Genomic DNA, 17,227 nt, shown 5'->3' with positions numbered 1-17,227 from the left:
TTTAAACATATTTGGATTATATTGTATGTAACTAGAATTTCTTCTAGTTAATTCTAGATTCTAGAATCTAATTCTAATTCTAATTCTAATTCTAGATAATTCTTCTAGAATTATCAAACATTCTTAAAATCAGACTTTCTAATGGTTAAGTCATATTTCACTTTAGAGAGGTACAATCGTTTATTTAACTTATTGTCAGACATTAGAACAGTTTAAAATTTTTTATTAGCAAAAAAGTTGTCAGAAAATGGATTAATTCTTAGAAAGATATGAACTACCAGAGTGTGCTCAAAGGGAAATAGAATCTAAAGAAATTGAAAATTTGAATATTGTCAATAAAGAGATTGAATTAGTAATAAAACTTTCCACAAAGAAAAGCCCAGGTACAGATGGTTGTATTGGTGAATTCTACCAAGTAATTAAAGCGGAATCAATGTCAATTCTTTAAGAAGTCTTGCCACAGTTTTCCAAGAGGCCAATATTTTCTTGATTCTCTAACAAGACAAGGACATCACAAAAAAATAAAACTACATCTCTTATTAATATAGATGCAAATATCATCAATAAAATACTAGCAAATTGAATCCAGCAACATATGAAAAGGATTACACATCTTGACCAAGTGAGACTTCCCAAGAATGCAAGGTTGATTTAATACCCCAAATCAATTAATGTAACACATTTTATTACATGAATAAAGAATAAAAGACACAATCATCTTGATAGATGCAGAAATAGCACTTGACAAAATCCAACATCCTTTCCTGATAAAAACATTCAATTAACAAGGAGTAGAAGGAAACTTCCTCAACTTGACAAATTCCACCTGCAAAAAACAGCTACTATCATACTTAATGATGAAAGATTAAACTCTTTCCTCCTAAGATCAGGAACAAGACAAGGATGTCTGCCCTTGCCACTATTACTAACGTTTTACTGGAAGGTGAATTTGGCAAGAAAATGAAATAAAAGGCATCCAGCTTACAATAACATCAAAAAAATTATTTAGGAATGAACTTACAAAAGTCATGTAAAACTTGTACTGTGAAAACTTCAAAACACTGTTGTTAGGTCAATGAAATACAATTAGGAGTAGAAAAATAACTCACATTTCTGGTCAATTGATTTTCGACAAAGGTGCCAAATCAAATGAAGGGAAGAATAGTCTTTTTAAACAAATGATGCTGGGAAAACTGAATATCCACATCAAAAGAATGAACATATAACACAGAGAAAAACATATCTTAGAGCATACACAAAAATTAACTTCAGTGGTCATGGACCTAAATGGAAGAGTTAAAATTATAAAACTCTTAGAAGAAAGCATAGGGAGAAATTTGCATGACTCTGAGTTAGGCAGTATTTCTTAAGTATGACACCAAAACCACAAGCAACAAAAGGAACAAATAAATTGAATTTTGTCAAATTTAAAAACCTTAAGCCTGCAAAAGATTCCATTAAGAAAGGGAAAAGAAGACATATAGAATGGGAGAAAACATTTGCAAATCATATGTATGATAGGGGACTAGTATCCAGACTATTCAAAGAATTTTTTTTTTTTTTAATTTTTATTTATGATAGTCACAGAGAGAGAGAGGCAGAGACACAGGCAGAGGGAGAAGCAGGCCCCATGCACCGGGAGCCCGATGTGGGATTCGATCCCGGGTCTCCAGGATCGCGCCCTGGGCCAAAGGCAGGCGCCAAACCGCTGCGCCACCCAGGGATCCCTATTCAAAGAATTCTTACACATCGACCATAAAAAGACAAATTACCCAATTAAAAATGGGCAAAAGGGGCAGCCCTGGTGGCGCAGCGGTTTAGTGCCGCCTGCAGCCTGAGGTGTGATCCTGGAGACCCAGGATCGAGTCCCGCATCGGGCTTCCTGCATGGGGCCTGCTTCTCCCTCTGCCTGTGTCTCTGCCTCTTTCTCGCTCTCTCTGAATGAATAAATAAATAAATCTTTTTAAAAAAATGGGCAAAGGATCTACATAGACATTTCTTCAAGAAGATATGCAAATCCCAATAAGTATATGAAAAGATGCTGAACATCACTAGCCATTAGGGAAATTCATATCAAAACCATAATGAGATCCCATGAGTGTGAACTCATTAGAGTGTTTGTAGATAATAAATGTTGGCTAAGATGTGGGTAAATTGGAACTCTCGTAAATTTCTGGTAAGGACACGGTGCTACAGCTGCTTTGGAAAACAGTTTAACAGTTAAAGTTAAACATAGAGTTACCGCATGACCCAGCAATTTCACCTCTAAACATACAACCAAGAGAAATGAAGATATGTCCACACAAAATCTTATATACAGATGCTTATAGCAGCATTCATTGGAATAGCCAAGAAGTGAAAACTACCACATGTTCACAATGGATGAATGGAATAAAGTAATGAAGTACTGATACAGGCTACAACATGATATACCTTGAAAACATGCTAAGTGAAAGAAGCCAGTCACAAAAGACCGCATATTGTCTGATACCATTTACACCAACTGTGGGGTGATGAAATCGTGTAAAATTGATCATGGTGGTGGTTGCAAACTCTATGAATATACTAAAAAACCACTGAAGTGAGCACTGTAAGTGGGTAAATTGTATGTGACTTATATTGCAATAAAGCTGTGTTTAAAAGCTGTAAAAATGATAGAGCACTTTTTCCCCCTACAAATCTTTTTGTTGTTGTTGTTTATAGTTCTTTATCTGCATGTCTGGTAACTTGTCTCATGGAAATAGTATGTAAAACAACATAAATCTTTCCAAGGCCTTTAATGTGTACTGCAAAACTGCACTCCAGGAAGCTTATAGAGTTTTGCACTTCTAATATTTTGCTTTATCCTTGCCAGGATAAAATATTTATTATTAGCAGTATTCATCTGAGTGGGGGTTCCTGGGGTTGATAGAATGCCTTGCTTATAGAAGGCATTAAATAAATAAAGATTTGAAGTGAAAAAAAACTTTTGGCTGATTTTTAGATGCAAATTATTTCCTTTGATTTTAATGAAGATATCTTTGATTATTAGTGATGTTGACATCTTATTTTATTGGCCATGTATAGTTTTGTGAATGATCTCTTCATGTCCTCTGCCTATTTTTCTTTTGTCATAACTATCTTTTGTAAGTAATGTATGATCACTTTAAAACATATTTAAAATATTAACTTAAATTATCATATGTATTGCCGATATTGCCCCCCAACAGGTCATTTGCCTTTTAATTTTATTTATGACTATTTTGAAATTGCAACTTTATTTTGTGTCAATTTTTCTTCCCATTGTGGTATTTCCCATTTCTCTCACTTTCTTATTAAGGGGTAAGCTAAATGTTCATTCACATTTTCTTTTAGATGTTTTACATTTCGTTAAAAAGAATTCTTTGACCCTTTTAGTGTTTCTTTAGTTGTTTTTTTTAAGTAAAATTTTTTTTTTATACTGGAGGGTATTATGCTGAATGAAATAAGTCAATCAGAGAAGGACAAAAATTATATGGTCTCATTCATTTGGGGAATATAAAAAATAGTGAAAGGGAATAAAGGGGAAAGGAGAGAAAATGAGTGGGAAATATCAGAGAGGGAGACAGAACATGAGAGGCTCCTAACTCTGGGAAATGAACAAGGGGTGGTGGAAAGGGAGGTGGGCAGGGGGTGTGGGTGACTGGGTGACGGGCACTGAGGGGGGCACTTGATGGGATGACCACTGGGTGTTATGGTATATGTTGGCAAATTGAACTCCAATATATAAATAAATAAATAAATAAATAAATAAATAAATAAATAAATAAATAAATAAATAAAATTAATAAAAGGAGGCTCCATGCCCAACATGGGGCTCGAACTCCAGACCCTGAAATCAAGAGTCACATGTTCTGCCAAATGAGCCAGCCAGGCGCCCTAGTGTTTCTTTATTTTTAAGAAACACAACAATGATTTAAGTTTCTCTTGATAGTTTATCAGATATTCCAGCACTGTTTATGAGTCATCTCTCTATTACCACAGGTTTTCCTGCCACTCTTACATACCAATGTTTTTTATATAAATGTCTGTTGGTTTCCAAGCTTTTTTTCTATTATCTCCCATTGCTCTGTTTAAAGTTGTTATATTGTTTCTTAACATACTTGAGTATGGTAAAATACAACTCCCTTCAATACTGTTTTATTTAAAATAGTCCTGGTTATTTTTATTCATTTTCCAGTTGAGTTCATCCTTTCATAGTGTAATGTGATCTATCACTCCCTTGCTCACCCTGTTCTATTCCCAGTGCCCAGCTGAATAACTTTAGAAGAAGACCTGGTTCTTGTCCTAGCCTCACCACTTTCTAGCTATGTGGCTTTGGGCTCACTTTTCTCGTCTGTGAAATGGTGAGACTCATACACATCCCGTAAGGTTGTTATGATGTTCAAATGGAATAATCTGTATAGATGCAGTTGGTAAACAACATAGCAATAAACAAATGCTTTTTAAAAAATGATTATACCAAAGGAGCCAGTGAGTGCCAGAGAAGTGCCAGGACTTACTTAAGTTAATGTGGGAACATGTCTAGAACTAGAACCTTCCAGAAGACTCTGCTGCCTCCAGTCCTGGGTGCCCTCTGATGAACCTGTGTCTTGGTGTAAGTAGTTCTCCTGTGCTGTCCCCTGTAGGTTGTGGCTGGCCAGACCATTTCCCTGGTTCCCCCCAAGCTTCTGAATGCCTGGAAGGGCCATTTGGATAGTGTGGCAGACATCCTGTATGTGGATAGCTTCCAGCTGATTATCAGTGCTGGCCACGACTGTGACGTCAAGGCTTGGAAACTCTCCGGTGACACCATTGGTATGGGTCCTGCTGAAGCTCAGCCATGCCACATGGCCCATCATGGCCCTGTCCCTGTTAGAACATAAGCTGGCATAAACATTATATCCTGTGGGGTAGGGTTTCAGGCCACAGCTACTTTCTTTGCTCAAATAGAATCACAGGATGTGAGTCTTTCCAATTGTCCATTCAGTAGTCTGTCCATTTATCCATCAACTGTCTCTCCACCCACTCACGCACCCAAAATCATTTGCCTGTGTATATTTTTGCAAATCCTATATCTGGGGAGGCACACTCATTTTTTCTTTTCAAAAATAAACTTGCTTGTTGAGTTATAACATACATAAAGAAAAGCACACAAACCGAAAGGGTTCAGCTTGGTGAGTTTTCAGAAAGTAATCATATACCCATATAGCCATCATATAAAAAGCATCTTATGTGTTCTTACACTTAGTACTTGCATGGCCTATCTTGGCAATCCGCCGGCCAGCAGCCTTCATTGTACTGCTACCATGTACCCTGTGGAGACCTGACGGAAGGATTGGTGGGTAGCTGCAGACTTGCCCTGTGGCTGGAACATCCTGTATTATAATCTGTCATGTCATATAAGGCGGTTAAAAGTTCATGAAGGACTCATCTGGTTTCTCCTCTTCATGGAGGGTTCATACTCCTCTCATTATTCTGTCAGGGTTGAAAGCAGCCTTGGTCTCTTGTCTCAAAGGCTTATTCCTTTCTGAATTTTCACTTAGGTTTCCTTGCATTTTCAGCTCTTCAAAAACTTATTGACTATTTTTAAATTAGTCCTGTTCTATGATGAAATTCCTCGTTTTTAATTTATTCCTATTCTATGATGAAATTCCTCATTTTATACTTTATGTTCTTGAACATTTTGATCAAAGTTATTTTAAAATTTTGATATTTCTAACATCTGGTTCACTTCTGGGTCTGTTTCTATTGCCTATCATTTCTTTTGGTTCCAAACATGACAGAGTAACGAGGACTGGATTTACATTCCCATTTTTTAAAAAGATTTTATTTATTCATGAGAGACACAGAGAGGCAGAGACATAGGAAGAGGGAGAAGCAGGCTCCCTGTGGGGAGTCCGATGTGGGACTTGATCCAGGGCCCCGGGGATCACGACTTGAGCCAAAGGCAGATGCTCAACCACTAAGCCACCCAGGTGCCCCTATGTTCCCACTTAAGACAACTAAAAGCACTAACAAAATATATGTAACAGTTTCCAGACAACAGATACTAGGCAGCAAAGAATAGTAATCCCTGAGGTATAATTTACAACATAATATATTAGTATATACTCTATATATACCATACACATATAATTATATACAATATTATATACTGTGTATAAGTACATTTGTAATATTATAAATTATATATAATATAGTAGAAATAGATATAATCTATAATGTATATAAATATTATGATTATATTTCATAATATGTTACAAAAGGTAGAAGAAAATGTAGCATGTTAAAGAGAGAACTGAATATATGTAAAAAGACCCAAATAAATTAGAAATTAAAAACAATAATATCTGAGATAAAAATACACTAGATAGGATTAATAGATTAGATACTACAGAAGAAAAGAGTAGTGACTATGAAGACATAGTAATAGAGGGAACCCTGGGTGGCGCAGCGGTTTGGCGCCTGCCTTTGGCCCAGGGCACGATCCTGGAGACCTGGGATCGAATCCCACGTTGGGCTCCTGGTGCATGGAGCCTGCTTCTCCCTCTGCCTATGTCTCTGCTTCTCTCCCTCTCTCTCTCTCTGTGACTATCATAAATAAATAAAAAAAAAATTAAAAAAAAATTAAAAAAAAAAGTAATAGAAACAGAAAAAAAGACCATGTACACTGACATTTTAAGTATATGACATGATGATTTGGTATATGTGTACATTGTGAAATGATTACCACAATCAAGATAATTAATATGTCTATCACCTTACGTAAGTCACTGGTTTGTTTGTTTTTTGGTGGTGAGAATGCTTAATATCTACTCTCTCAGCAAATTTCAAGTATGAAATATAGTATTGTTAACTGTAGTCACCATGCTGTACATTAGATTCCCCAGAACTTAATTCATCTTATAATTGAAAGTTTGTACCCTTTGCCAACATGACTTTTCAACCTATCTCCATCCTTATATTTAAATGTGCCTCTTTTGAACGACATTGTATTGAGTCTTATTTTTTCCATCTTGACAATCTTTGCCTTTTAATTGGATATTTAGTCCATTCAAATATTAATGAAATTACTTATACAGTTGAAGTCTGTCATCTTGATATTTGTTTTCTGTTCTTTGTTCCTTTATTCCTCCTTTTCTGCCTTCTTTTGGATTAGTCAAATATTTACAACAATTATCTTGTTTAATTCCTCTATTTGCTTTTTAACTGTATGTTTTGATATTATTCTTTAGTGGTTATCCTAGAGATTGTACTATGCACTCCTTATCTGATGCTTGTGCAAGAATCTTACTTTCTTCTTCCCACTGTTTATGCTATTGCTAGGATATATTTTACTTCTACATGTGTTATGTATTCCCACAAGTCATTTTTGTTAATGTTACTGTAAGCAGCCTGTTTCTTTTTTGTATTTACCCATATTTACCATTTTTCTGATGCTCTTCATTCCTTCCTGAAATACTAGGGTTCTTTTTTTTAAGATTTTATTCATTTATTCATGAGAGACACAGAGAGAGAGAGAGGTGCAGAGACACAGGTAGAGGGAATAGCAGGCTCCATGCAGGGAGCCTGATGTCGGACTTGATCTCAGGTCCCCAGGATCACACCCTGGACCAAAGGCAGCACTAAACCACCGAGCCACCCAGGCTGCCTGAAATACTAGGGTTCTATCTGCAATCATTTTCCTTCAGTCTGAAGAACTTCCTTTATTTTTTCTTATAGAGTGGGTCTGCTAGTGATTAATTCTTTTTTTTTTTTTTTTATTTATTTATGATAGTCACAGAGAGAGAGAGAGAGAGAGAGAGAGAGAGAGAGAGAGAGAGAGGCAGAGACACAGGCAGAGGGAGAAGCAGGCTCCATGCACCGGGAGCCCGACGTGGGATTCGATCCCGGGTTTCCAGGATCGCGCCCTGGGCCAAAGACAGGCGCCAAACCGCTGCGCCACCCAGGGATCCCTAGTGATTAATTCTTTAAAAAAATATTTATTTTGAAAGAGAGAGAGAATAAGGGTAGAGGTAGAGAGAGAATCTTGAGCAAACTCCCTGCTGAGTGTGGAGCCCGATGTGAGACTCAATCCCATGACCCTGAGATCATGACTTGAGCCAAAATCAAGAGCTGGACACTTGAGGTGCCTGGGTGACTCAGCTGATTGAGTGATCAACTCCTGGTTTTGGCTCAGATTATTATCTCAGGGTCCTGGTACCAAGCCCCATGTGGGGCTCAGTGCTCATGCAGAGTCTGCTTGTCCTTCCCCCTCCCCCTCTGCTCCTTCCCTTGCTCACATTCTCTCTCTTAAATAAATAAATAAAATCTTTTTTAAAAAAGTCAATTGCTTAACTGACTAAGCCACCCAGGCATCCCTTATAGTGATTAATTCTTTAAGCTTTTATTTACCTGAAAACATCTTTATTTTGCCCTATAATGTTAAGATTATTTTATTGAGCATAGAATTATCAGCTTGAGGCTTATTTTCCTTCAGTATTTAAAAAAAAAAGATTTTCACATCATCTCTGACTTCTGTGTTTTCTCTTGAAAAGTCAATTGTAAGATGATACTTTTTTTTTTTTTTAAAGAGAGAGTGTGAGTGGGGTTGGGGGGCAGAGGGAGAGAGGAGAGAGGAGAATCTCAAGCAGACTCCATTCTGAGTGCAGAGCCCGTCACGGTGCTTGATCTCCTGAGATCATGACCTGAGTTGAAATCAAGAGTCTATGGTTTAGCCAGCTGAGCCACCACACACCCCATAAGTTGATACTTAATTTTTCTTTTTTCTCTGACTGCTTTTGGTTTTCAGCAGTTAGGCTATGATGTGCCTTAGTGTGGCTTTATTTGTGTTCATCCTGCTTAGAGTTCACTGATCTTTTTTAACCTGCGGGTTGGTATTTTTCATCAGTTTTGAAAAGTTGTCAAACATTATCTATTCAGTAGTGCTTTTGCTCATTCTCTCTCTCCTCCCATTGTGAGGTTCCAATTACATGTATGTTAGATCATTTGACTCTGTCCCCTATATCTCTCTATTCTATTCTCTCCATGTTATTTTTTTTTTCAATTTCTTCATTCCAGTTTGGATATTTTCTGCTGACCTGCCTTCCAATTCATTAATCTTGTTTTCTTCTCTATGCAGCTGGCTATTAAATCCATTTAGTTAATTCTTAATTTTGTATTTTTTTTTTTTTTAGTTCTCAACTACCCATTTGGTTCTTTCCTATAGAACCCAATTCATTGTTGAAATTCTCCTTCTTTTCCTTCATTTTGTTCATATTTTCCTTTATTTTATTAAACTATTTACAATAGTTATTTTAAGATTTATCTACCATTTCCAATGTCAGAATTATCTATAGTCTGATTCTAATGCTTATTTCTTCCTTTTATTATTGGTTATATTTTCCTGTCTTTTTACATATCATATGCATAAAAAGATCCACTCTGGGGTGCCTGGTGGCTCTGTTAATTAAGTGTCTGCCTTCAGCTCAGGTCATGATTCCAGGGTCCTGGGTTGGAGCCCTGTGTTGGGCTCCTTGCTCAGTGAGGAGTCTGCTTCTCCCTCTCCCTTTACCTGCTGCTCCATCTGCTTGTGTTCTCTCTCTCTCTGTCAAATAAATAAAATCTTTAAAAATTTTAAAATAAAAGATCCACCCCTCCAAACCCCCCCAAAACAAAAACAACCCCCGCAACCAAAACCAAAACCAAAACTAAAACCAAATCCAAAACTAAACCCAAGACTTGTCTAGAGTTTGTATAAAAGAACTACAGAGACTAAAATTGGTCTGATTTTCTTCCAGTTTATGTGCTCATTCCTGTGTATAGGGCTGTTCATCTCATTGCAGTCAAGAGCTGAACTGGGTTGCTTCAGTCTAGACTGAAGCATTAGGTAGAGAGACTCAGCTTGCTCCTGTCTTCCATTGTGAAATCTGTCTCAAGGGCAAAGTCTGTGAAAGGCTTCTTCCTTGGGGGATCCCTAGGTGGCTCAGCCGTTTAGCACCTGCCTTCCGCCCAGGGCGTGACCCTGGAGTCCTGGGATTGAGTCCCACGTTGGGCTCCCTGCATGGAGCCTGCTTCTCCCTCTGCCTGTGTCTCTGGCTGTCTCTCTCTCTCTCTGTGTCTCTCATGAATAAATAAATAAATAAATAAATAAATAAATAAATAAATAAATAATCTTTTTTTTTTTTTTTTAAAGGCTTCTTCCTCTTTGTCTCCCAACAATCTCGTTCTATCTGTCTAGCTCAACTTCCAGGCCCTCAGCTCTCCCAGGGCTTAGCAAATGTCCTGTGGAAAACACAGCTATGCATGTGGAACTCCACTAGCTTGATCCATCCTGCCAGCCAGAATGGCTGTCAGAAGCTCTTATGGTTTCTTTTTCTTCCAGTAGCTTCTCTCTGCCTAAGCAGAGCCTGATGCTCACCCAGCCTGTGCCCAGAGTCAGAGAATGCTCCCAGAGAAGGAAGCAGCTCTCAATTTTAGTTCTTCTAAGAAGGAATCTTTTCTTTCTGTAATTTCAGTTCATCTTCTCCTTTTTCGCTTCTACAGCTCTCCAATTACTTTTTAAAATGGGATTTTTTTTTTTTACTATATATATATCTTTTAATTTTAAAAAAAATTCTGCATCAGGAGAATGGCCTACTCCTTGCTCTGCCCTGCCCCAAAGCAGGACTCATGTTTCTCTACTCACCCTACCTGCTTTCTCTTCCAGCCCCGTTCCTCCCCAGTGCCACCCCAACCTCACAGCTGATGGACACCTGATCATTTTGTGTCATTGCTACTTTATACATGAGCTATATAAGCCCACCTGAGGATCTCTTAGTCATCACCACAGCTCTCTTTCCATCTCAGCCTACATGTGGGGCAGGATTCATTGGCCTGAGCTCCAAGCATTTTTCTAGAGCTAGTGTCTGGTTCTTTCAGGTATTTGTAGAGTAGTCAGCATAATGCCTGGCATGTGGTAAGCATCATGAGGTGCAGGCCAAGGGTAAAGGGTTGTTAGCTGACTCTTGAGGGTGGAGGGTACAGGGCAGAAGGTTCAGAGGAGGGGAGGTAGACTGGTTCTTGTTACTGAGCTGGATCTGGTTAAATCACAGGGACGTTTGGCGTGAGTGTTTGGAAAAGGTTGCAGGATATTCAGATGGTTGGTGATCTTGCACTGAGAAAAAGCTCAGAGGAGGAGGCTGACTCTATAGATGCTGCCCAGAAGGCCTTCCGTCCAGAGCTGCAGTGAGTTATCACAGCCTACCTGGTCTTTGCTGGCTCAAGGAGGGGGGATGTTGCAAGCCTCTCTAGGTCCTGGGAAGCCTCATCTGGGTTGGGTAGTGCTGGGCATCTTCGGGGAGGGCCTTCAGAAGGCCAGAGGCTTGGGACCTGCAGGAAACTTGACTGTACAGGTGGCAGTGGTGGCCTAGTGGAGCCCAGTTCAGCTGGAAGTTTGAGTGGTACAAACCAGCAGAAAATATACAAATGCAAACCCTTAGATGATCCCCTGCCCCAGAGCCAGGTTCAGATTAGCCAGGGCTGGCTTCCCTGTGGAGGCCATTCTATGTGGCTAGAGGTCCCTGGTAGGAGAGTGCCCAGGGTCCTGGTCCCGAACAGATGCTTGTCCATTTTCCTGATTCATGGGGAAGTCAGGCTGCTCACTACCTCTTTCCTCTACAAGTTCCTCTCTGCCCACATTCCACTCTTATTCCTGACCAAGTCTCAGATAATTTGAGGTCATTCCAAAAAAAATTTTATTGAGGTCCTGCTGACTGCCAGACTCTGTGCTAGGTTATAGAGATTCAAAGCATGCAGACACAGAACTTACGGCCCTCTTGCGGAGATGGATGTGTGAACTCGTGGCTGCCATTTTATGTGACAACTGATGGGACCATTAAAAGCAGGAAAGGCTTAAAGGACAGTCACCTCTTTGGGTGGATCAAGTGAAAAAAAACTTCATAGGAGAAGAGATTTTGGAGTTGGGTTTTGATATGCAAGTAGGAGTTTTCTGGGCACCTACGGTCCTTGTGGCTCCACTCTTGTCAAGGCATACATCTTTACAGTCCTGTGTGGGGTTCACAAATGAGGCAGGGACAGGGGTTCCCTGGGAGGGAGAGGATGTTTAAATATTCCACAAGGGAAAAAAATATTCCACAAGGGGAGGCCCAGGTAAGATCAAGATGGGGTGTCAGGCCTCCATGGGGAAGAGCAGAGGGAGGTAGGAAAGGTCATAGGACTTGTTGGGGGTCAGTTTGATCTGGACTTTGCTAACATTCACTGGACACTTGTTTAATGGTGGGTCATGGCCTCAGGGGAGGGATAAAGTTGAGAGAGGGTTGGGCCCAGAAGGGAGAAACCCTCTTGGGCTCCATGGGAAGGCCACCCCATTTTGTGGTGCAAGGGCATCTTATGAAGGAAAGCCCCTCACATCAGGGAGGAGCGGGCTCTTGCTGAGGCCCTGGTGTACCAGCGGCGGGAGCAGGTGGCACTCATGGCTCTCCTGAATGGGAAGGCAGACGCGGAGGCTGAGGCTTGGGGTAAGCTGCAAAGGATAACCCAGACGTCCCCATGGGCTGGAGAGCACTACTCAGAAGATGTTGAGCACAGCTGGCTCGAGTGGGAGTCCAAGGGCAAGCAGGTGAGGCTGTGGGGGGGGGGCCCAGGGGCATAGAGGGGCCCGCAGCTGTCTGCCCAAGGCTTCACGCTTGCTGTGACTCCTGCAGGTGAGCAAAATTGTGGGAGGAGCATACAAGCCCAGGGACCGGTCTCGGAGTCCCGGAGTCCTGTCCACCAATGTGCAGTATGGCTGGATGAAGCACCAGGTGAGGCAGGGTGGTGCTTGCTCCCTGAGATGCTGGGGCTGGAGGCTGGGGAGCCCATCCCCATCAACAGCCACCCTTGTGCCCTCAGGGCCCCCTGGCGGGGGTCAAGGGAGCATCAGTCCTTTGACCGAATTCTGGGGCCCCAGGCAGTTCTGGGATGAAGCTGGTCTGGCTGGTTTGTTTGCATGGCCGTGGTTAAGGCCATGGACACAGGTTTTGTCTTTGAGGACACACCTCATTGGGCCATGGGAGGAGGTTCTCTGTGGGCCTGGTGCTTCTGATAGACTTCAAAGAATTTCCCAGAGTCTGCGGCTATTCCTTGGGCTGTTTGTCTTCATACTGTGGGCTGCTCCAGAGTGGACACAGGGTATCATGGTGCCATGTAAGAGATGGAGGGAATGGAAGGGGGCTCTGCTTGGGGAAAGAAAAAGGGAGCCGGGGATTGTGCAGAACAGCTTTGAGCCCAATCCTGCCTCTCGCTTGGGCAGACTCTGGCCTCTTGCAGAGGCATCTGCCATAGGGGCCATTTATGAGAGCTTTCTCCCTCTGCGGAGAGCACTTGAAGTGAGAGCACCCCTCTGTCCAAGGATGGGAGCACTCCCGCCTCTTAGAAATGGGCCTCAAAATGCAGCCTGGTGAGTTCCTGGGAGATATGGGGGCCCCCCCTCGGGTCCAGCTTGAGACCTCACTCTGAGATAGGGGCAGTCCCATGCTGACCACAAAGTGTTGTTGGAGAGGGGCTAGATGCCAGGCCTGGCTTGCAGCTCCAGTGGGCTGTGGTTATCGGTGAAAACCATGGTACTCTGGAGACTTCTTTTTTTTTTTTTTTTTTTAGTTTTTTTTTTATTTATTTATGATAGTCACAGAGAGAGAGACAGAGGCAGAGACACAGGCAGAGGGATAAGCAGGCTCCATGCACCGGGAGCCCGACGTGGGATTCGATCCCGGGTCTCCAGGATCGCGCCCTGGGCCAAAGGCAGGCGCCAAACCGCTGCGCCACCCAGGGATCCCTGGAGACTTCTTTTATACAGGAAGACCCCAGGGCTCCTCCTTCTGTGAGCCTGCTCTTGGTCCTGGGTGAACCCCTGAACTCCCCTGCTCTATTCCCCGCAGATTTCACCTCAGATCTACCAAAGCCTGCACTTCAACCAGCTGTCACCCACCCACACACCTGACTTCCTGGTGCACAATATCCTAGGGCATCACGGCCAGCACATCTACCTGGTGACCCACAATAGCCAAAAGGACCTGAATCCCGAAGAGACCAACTCATCTACTGCTTCTGTCTCCCCCAGCGACACCCTCACCCCGAAAGCCTCAGGCTCCAGGTTCCTGGAGTCCACCTTGTCCACCTCCCCGTACCTCCAGCCCTCCCCCTCCCTCCTGTCCCAGCCATCCAGGTATGTCACGCAGAGGTCGGCACCCCCCATGCCTGTTGCCTCATCTATCAAACTGCTCTCAAGACCTCTGAAGGCCGCCGTTTCATCCTCCATGAAGAAGAGCCACCGCGTCAGGTTCTGAGGTGGCCTGGCCTCTCTCCAGTCCTACAGCACCATGCCCAGGCCCACGGGGGTCCTGTCTGTCCCTGGCTTATTACAAATGCTGCCAGACCCACAGGCATAGACCCATAGCCTTTCTCCTATGGACCTCCTTCTTCACCAGAGCCCCAGAGAAGAAAATAAATATTTGCTGATATCTGAGTCCCATAGGCCAGGAGGTTGGGTTTTGTGTCGCTTGCCCCCTTAGATACCAGGCTGTGTCTGAGATTGAGCCATGTTCCCCTCAATGGGGCCCCGGCTGGATGCAGGGGAGAGTCCCCTCCCCCAGGACACCTGGTGCAGCTGTCTGGCAGTGAAGCACAGGCCCAGGGCCTCGAAGGTTCCTTGGTGATGTGGATGTGGCTGGTGCGTGGTGCTGCTGGGATGAGCTGTTTGCTTCTGAAACTTGGTTCAGCCTCATGGCTGGAGTGAGGCCCAGCAGCCATCTGAGCTGGTAGCGGCTGTGTGTCTCCTGCCCTGCTGTGTGCCTGTCCTCCTCTGCCATCAGGCACTTAATAGAGGAAATCCAGAATTTACAGACTGTTCTGCCCCTCATGCAAGGGAGGCTCAGAACCATGGTGGAGGGCACTTTGGCTTGGCCCTGCCACTGGCACTCTGGACCTGGGTTCTCCAGAGCCAAAGCCTCTTGATCCTTCCACTTTGTGCTGCTCTGGGCAGTGTCTTGGGTGTAGAACTCAGGATGACGAGGGCAGTGGTAAAAGCAGTGGCCCAGAGGTGGAGAGAGAGGGGTGGGGATGGGATGTTGCAATTACCAGGGCTCAGGGGATTTTCTTAAAGGCCTCTGTGGAGCCCTTGCCTGGAGGGAGATTCAGGTCCCCTTTAGGACCTGAGATTCTGCATTCGGGGCCATCTGGCTGGACACTGGGGGTCAGGACAGGTCAACCTCGGGAAGCTTCCTTCTGACTCTGTGTGAGGCCTCCCTTCCCCTCGAGGACCTGGCCCCGTTACAGCAACATTTTCCTGCCTCTGCCCACACATTTTGGTTTAGGCGCATGGTAGGTACCCAAGAAAGTCTGAGTCCTACCTCCTACTCCAGCAGCAGCTAACCATGGGGATCTGTCTCTGCCGGGGGAGCCTGCGGGCGGCCCCTCTGACTGGCAGGCACCCCTGGCGCAGAATCCCAGGCCCAGAAGGCACCGCCACGGTGATGTGAGCCACCCTTTGTCTCTCCTACTGCTCACACTGGCCCCTCCTGGCCAGAGCCCTAGATGGGGTATGGGACTGATTATCCTGGAGCATCAAGGTCAGAAGGAGCTTAGAACCCAGCTGGGGAACTGGAGGTCAGTGTCACACAGAGTTGGTGAGTGGGTAAGCTGGGTTGGTGGCCTGGGGTCCTGTCTCCTGGTCACTTGGGCTTGCCTGAGCCCCACAGCATCCCCAGGCCCAGGCGCCAGCACAGCCACCCCAGTCTCTTCTCTGCCTGCTATCTGCCTTCTGCATCAATGGCCTTAAAAAAAAAAAAAAAACAACAACTTATATTTAGCTCTCTTCTGATTCTAAAAGTAGCACAGGCCGAGTACAGAAAAATCAAGAAAATACTGAAAAGCATAAAAGCCAATAAAAACCATCTGGATTCCATCTCCCAGAGATCAGTTTGGTGTATTTTCCTCTAGATGGTTTCCTGTCTTTGCACACACATGTGCTGACCTCACATACACATGCACTCACGCCCTCGAGTCCCTCACACTCATTCACTCCTCATACTCTCACACCCACACAGCCCATGACCTCGGCGTCCGAGCTTTGAATGCAGCCTTCCTCACGTGATGGGCAAGTGACCCTTGCTGCTGTTCCCCATGGCCCCCCCAGTGATCGCTGCGTCCAGCCCCTCCCTGGTTCGCCTTCTGCAGGATGACGGGAGCAGGAGGGCACAGAAAGAGGCTGAGGAGTCATGCCCCCCCCCCCCCCCCCCCCCCCCGGCAGACTGAGGGTGGATGTCCCCCCCCCCCCCCAGGAGATGAGGCACAAGGGCACGGGGGCGGGGAAGTGGTGACAGCCTTGTTCTCAGAGAAGAGCCATCACTGACCTTGTTTCTGTCATCTCTTCCCTATTTCACGCTTGTTCAACACTTGCTGAGCGCCCACTGCGTGCCAGGCACCGCCCTGGCCACTGGGAACGTGAGAATGAGGAACACGCAGCCTTCGCCTACTGGGGACACAGGCTGCTCCTCGTAGTGTGAGTGCATCTCCTCGCTGGTTTATCCCACAGCGTATCTTACTGAGCACAAGCATCGGGCATCCAGGGGGAGGCAGGTGGAGCTCATGGGACAGTGTGCAGATGCAGTGTGGACCAGGAGAAGCAATCTGAAGTGGCTTCCTGGACAAGGGGGCCTTTAGCCCAGAGCCAGCCAGGACCTTTGTGTTTGCTGTCTTCTCTGCCCGAGAAGGGCTTCTGTTGGATCAAAAGACCTTGCCTTCAGGCGCCCCTCATATATCCCTTCAGTGCCTGATACCCCGGCCCTCTCTACCCCTGCCCTGCTCTATTCTCCCTGCAGTATTTCTTTGTGTGTCTATTTACTACTGTGCCCCCCGCCCTGGGCAGGGCCATGTCTATCTTGCTCCCAGTTCCCACGCCTGGTGCAGAGGGCAGCGGACCCCGACAGCCGGGAGATGGCGGTGGGAGGTCTGAGGTGGGCCGGAGAGGAGCTCTGGGCTGCTTGGGGTTGCTTTTCCTTCAAAACCTATTTTTCCCCTTTTTACTTCAAGAGCTTTTATTTTTATTATTATTTTAAAGATTTTATTTATTTATTCATGAGAGACAGAGAGAGGCAGACACAGCAGAGGGAGAAGCAGGCTCCCTGCAGGAAGGCCAATGTGGTACTGGATCCTGGGACCCTGGGACCATGTCCTGGGCCAAAGACAGATGCTCAACCACTGAGCCGCCCAC

General features: G+C 44.2%; 1 protein-coding gene across 1 annotated transcript in view; it reads left to right on the top strand.

The window, feature by feature from the left end:
- The window catches only part of EFCAB8 (EF-hand calcium binding domain 8), a 62,378-nt gene extending 47,837 nt beyond the window's left edge, over nt 1–14,541 (top strand). Inside the window, exons 22-26 of the mRNA XM_072735154.1 lie at nt 4,647–4,815; nt 11,073–11,205; nt 12,394–12,598; nt 12,684–12,782; nt 13,896–14,541. Of these exons, the coding sequence (XP_072591255.1) occupies nt 4,647–4,815; nt 11,073–11,205; nt 12,394–12,598; nt 12,684–12,782; nt 13,896–14,303 (1,014 nt within the window). The 3' untranslated portion in view covers nt 14,304–14,541. The remainder of the gene's footprint in view (nt 1–4,646; nt 4,816–11,072; nt 11,206–12,393; nt 12,599–12,683; nt 12,783–13,895) is intronic.
- The last annotated feature ends 2,686 nt before the right edge of the window (nt 14,542–17,227 follow it).

This window comes from Vulpes vulpes, chromosome 14, assembly GCF_048418805.1.
Source record: "Vulpes vulpes isolate BD-2025 chromosome 14, VulVul3, whole genome shotgun sequence".
Lineage (NCBI taxonomy): Eukaryota > Metazoa > Chordata > Mammalia > Carnivora > Canidae > Vulpes > Vulpes vulpes.
The sequence above is the reverse complement of the archived record's forward strand: the minus strand, read 5'-3'. Positions and strand labels throughout refer to the sequence as shown.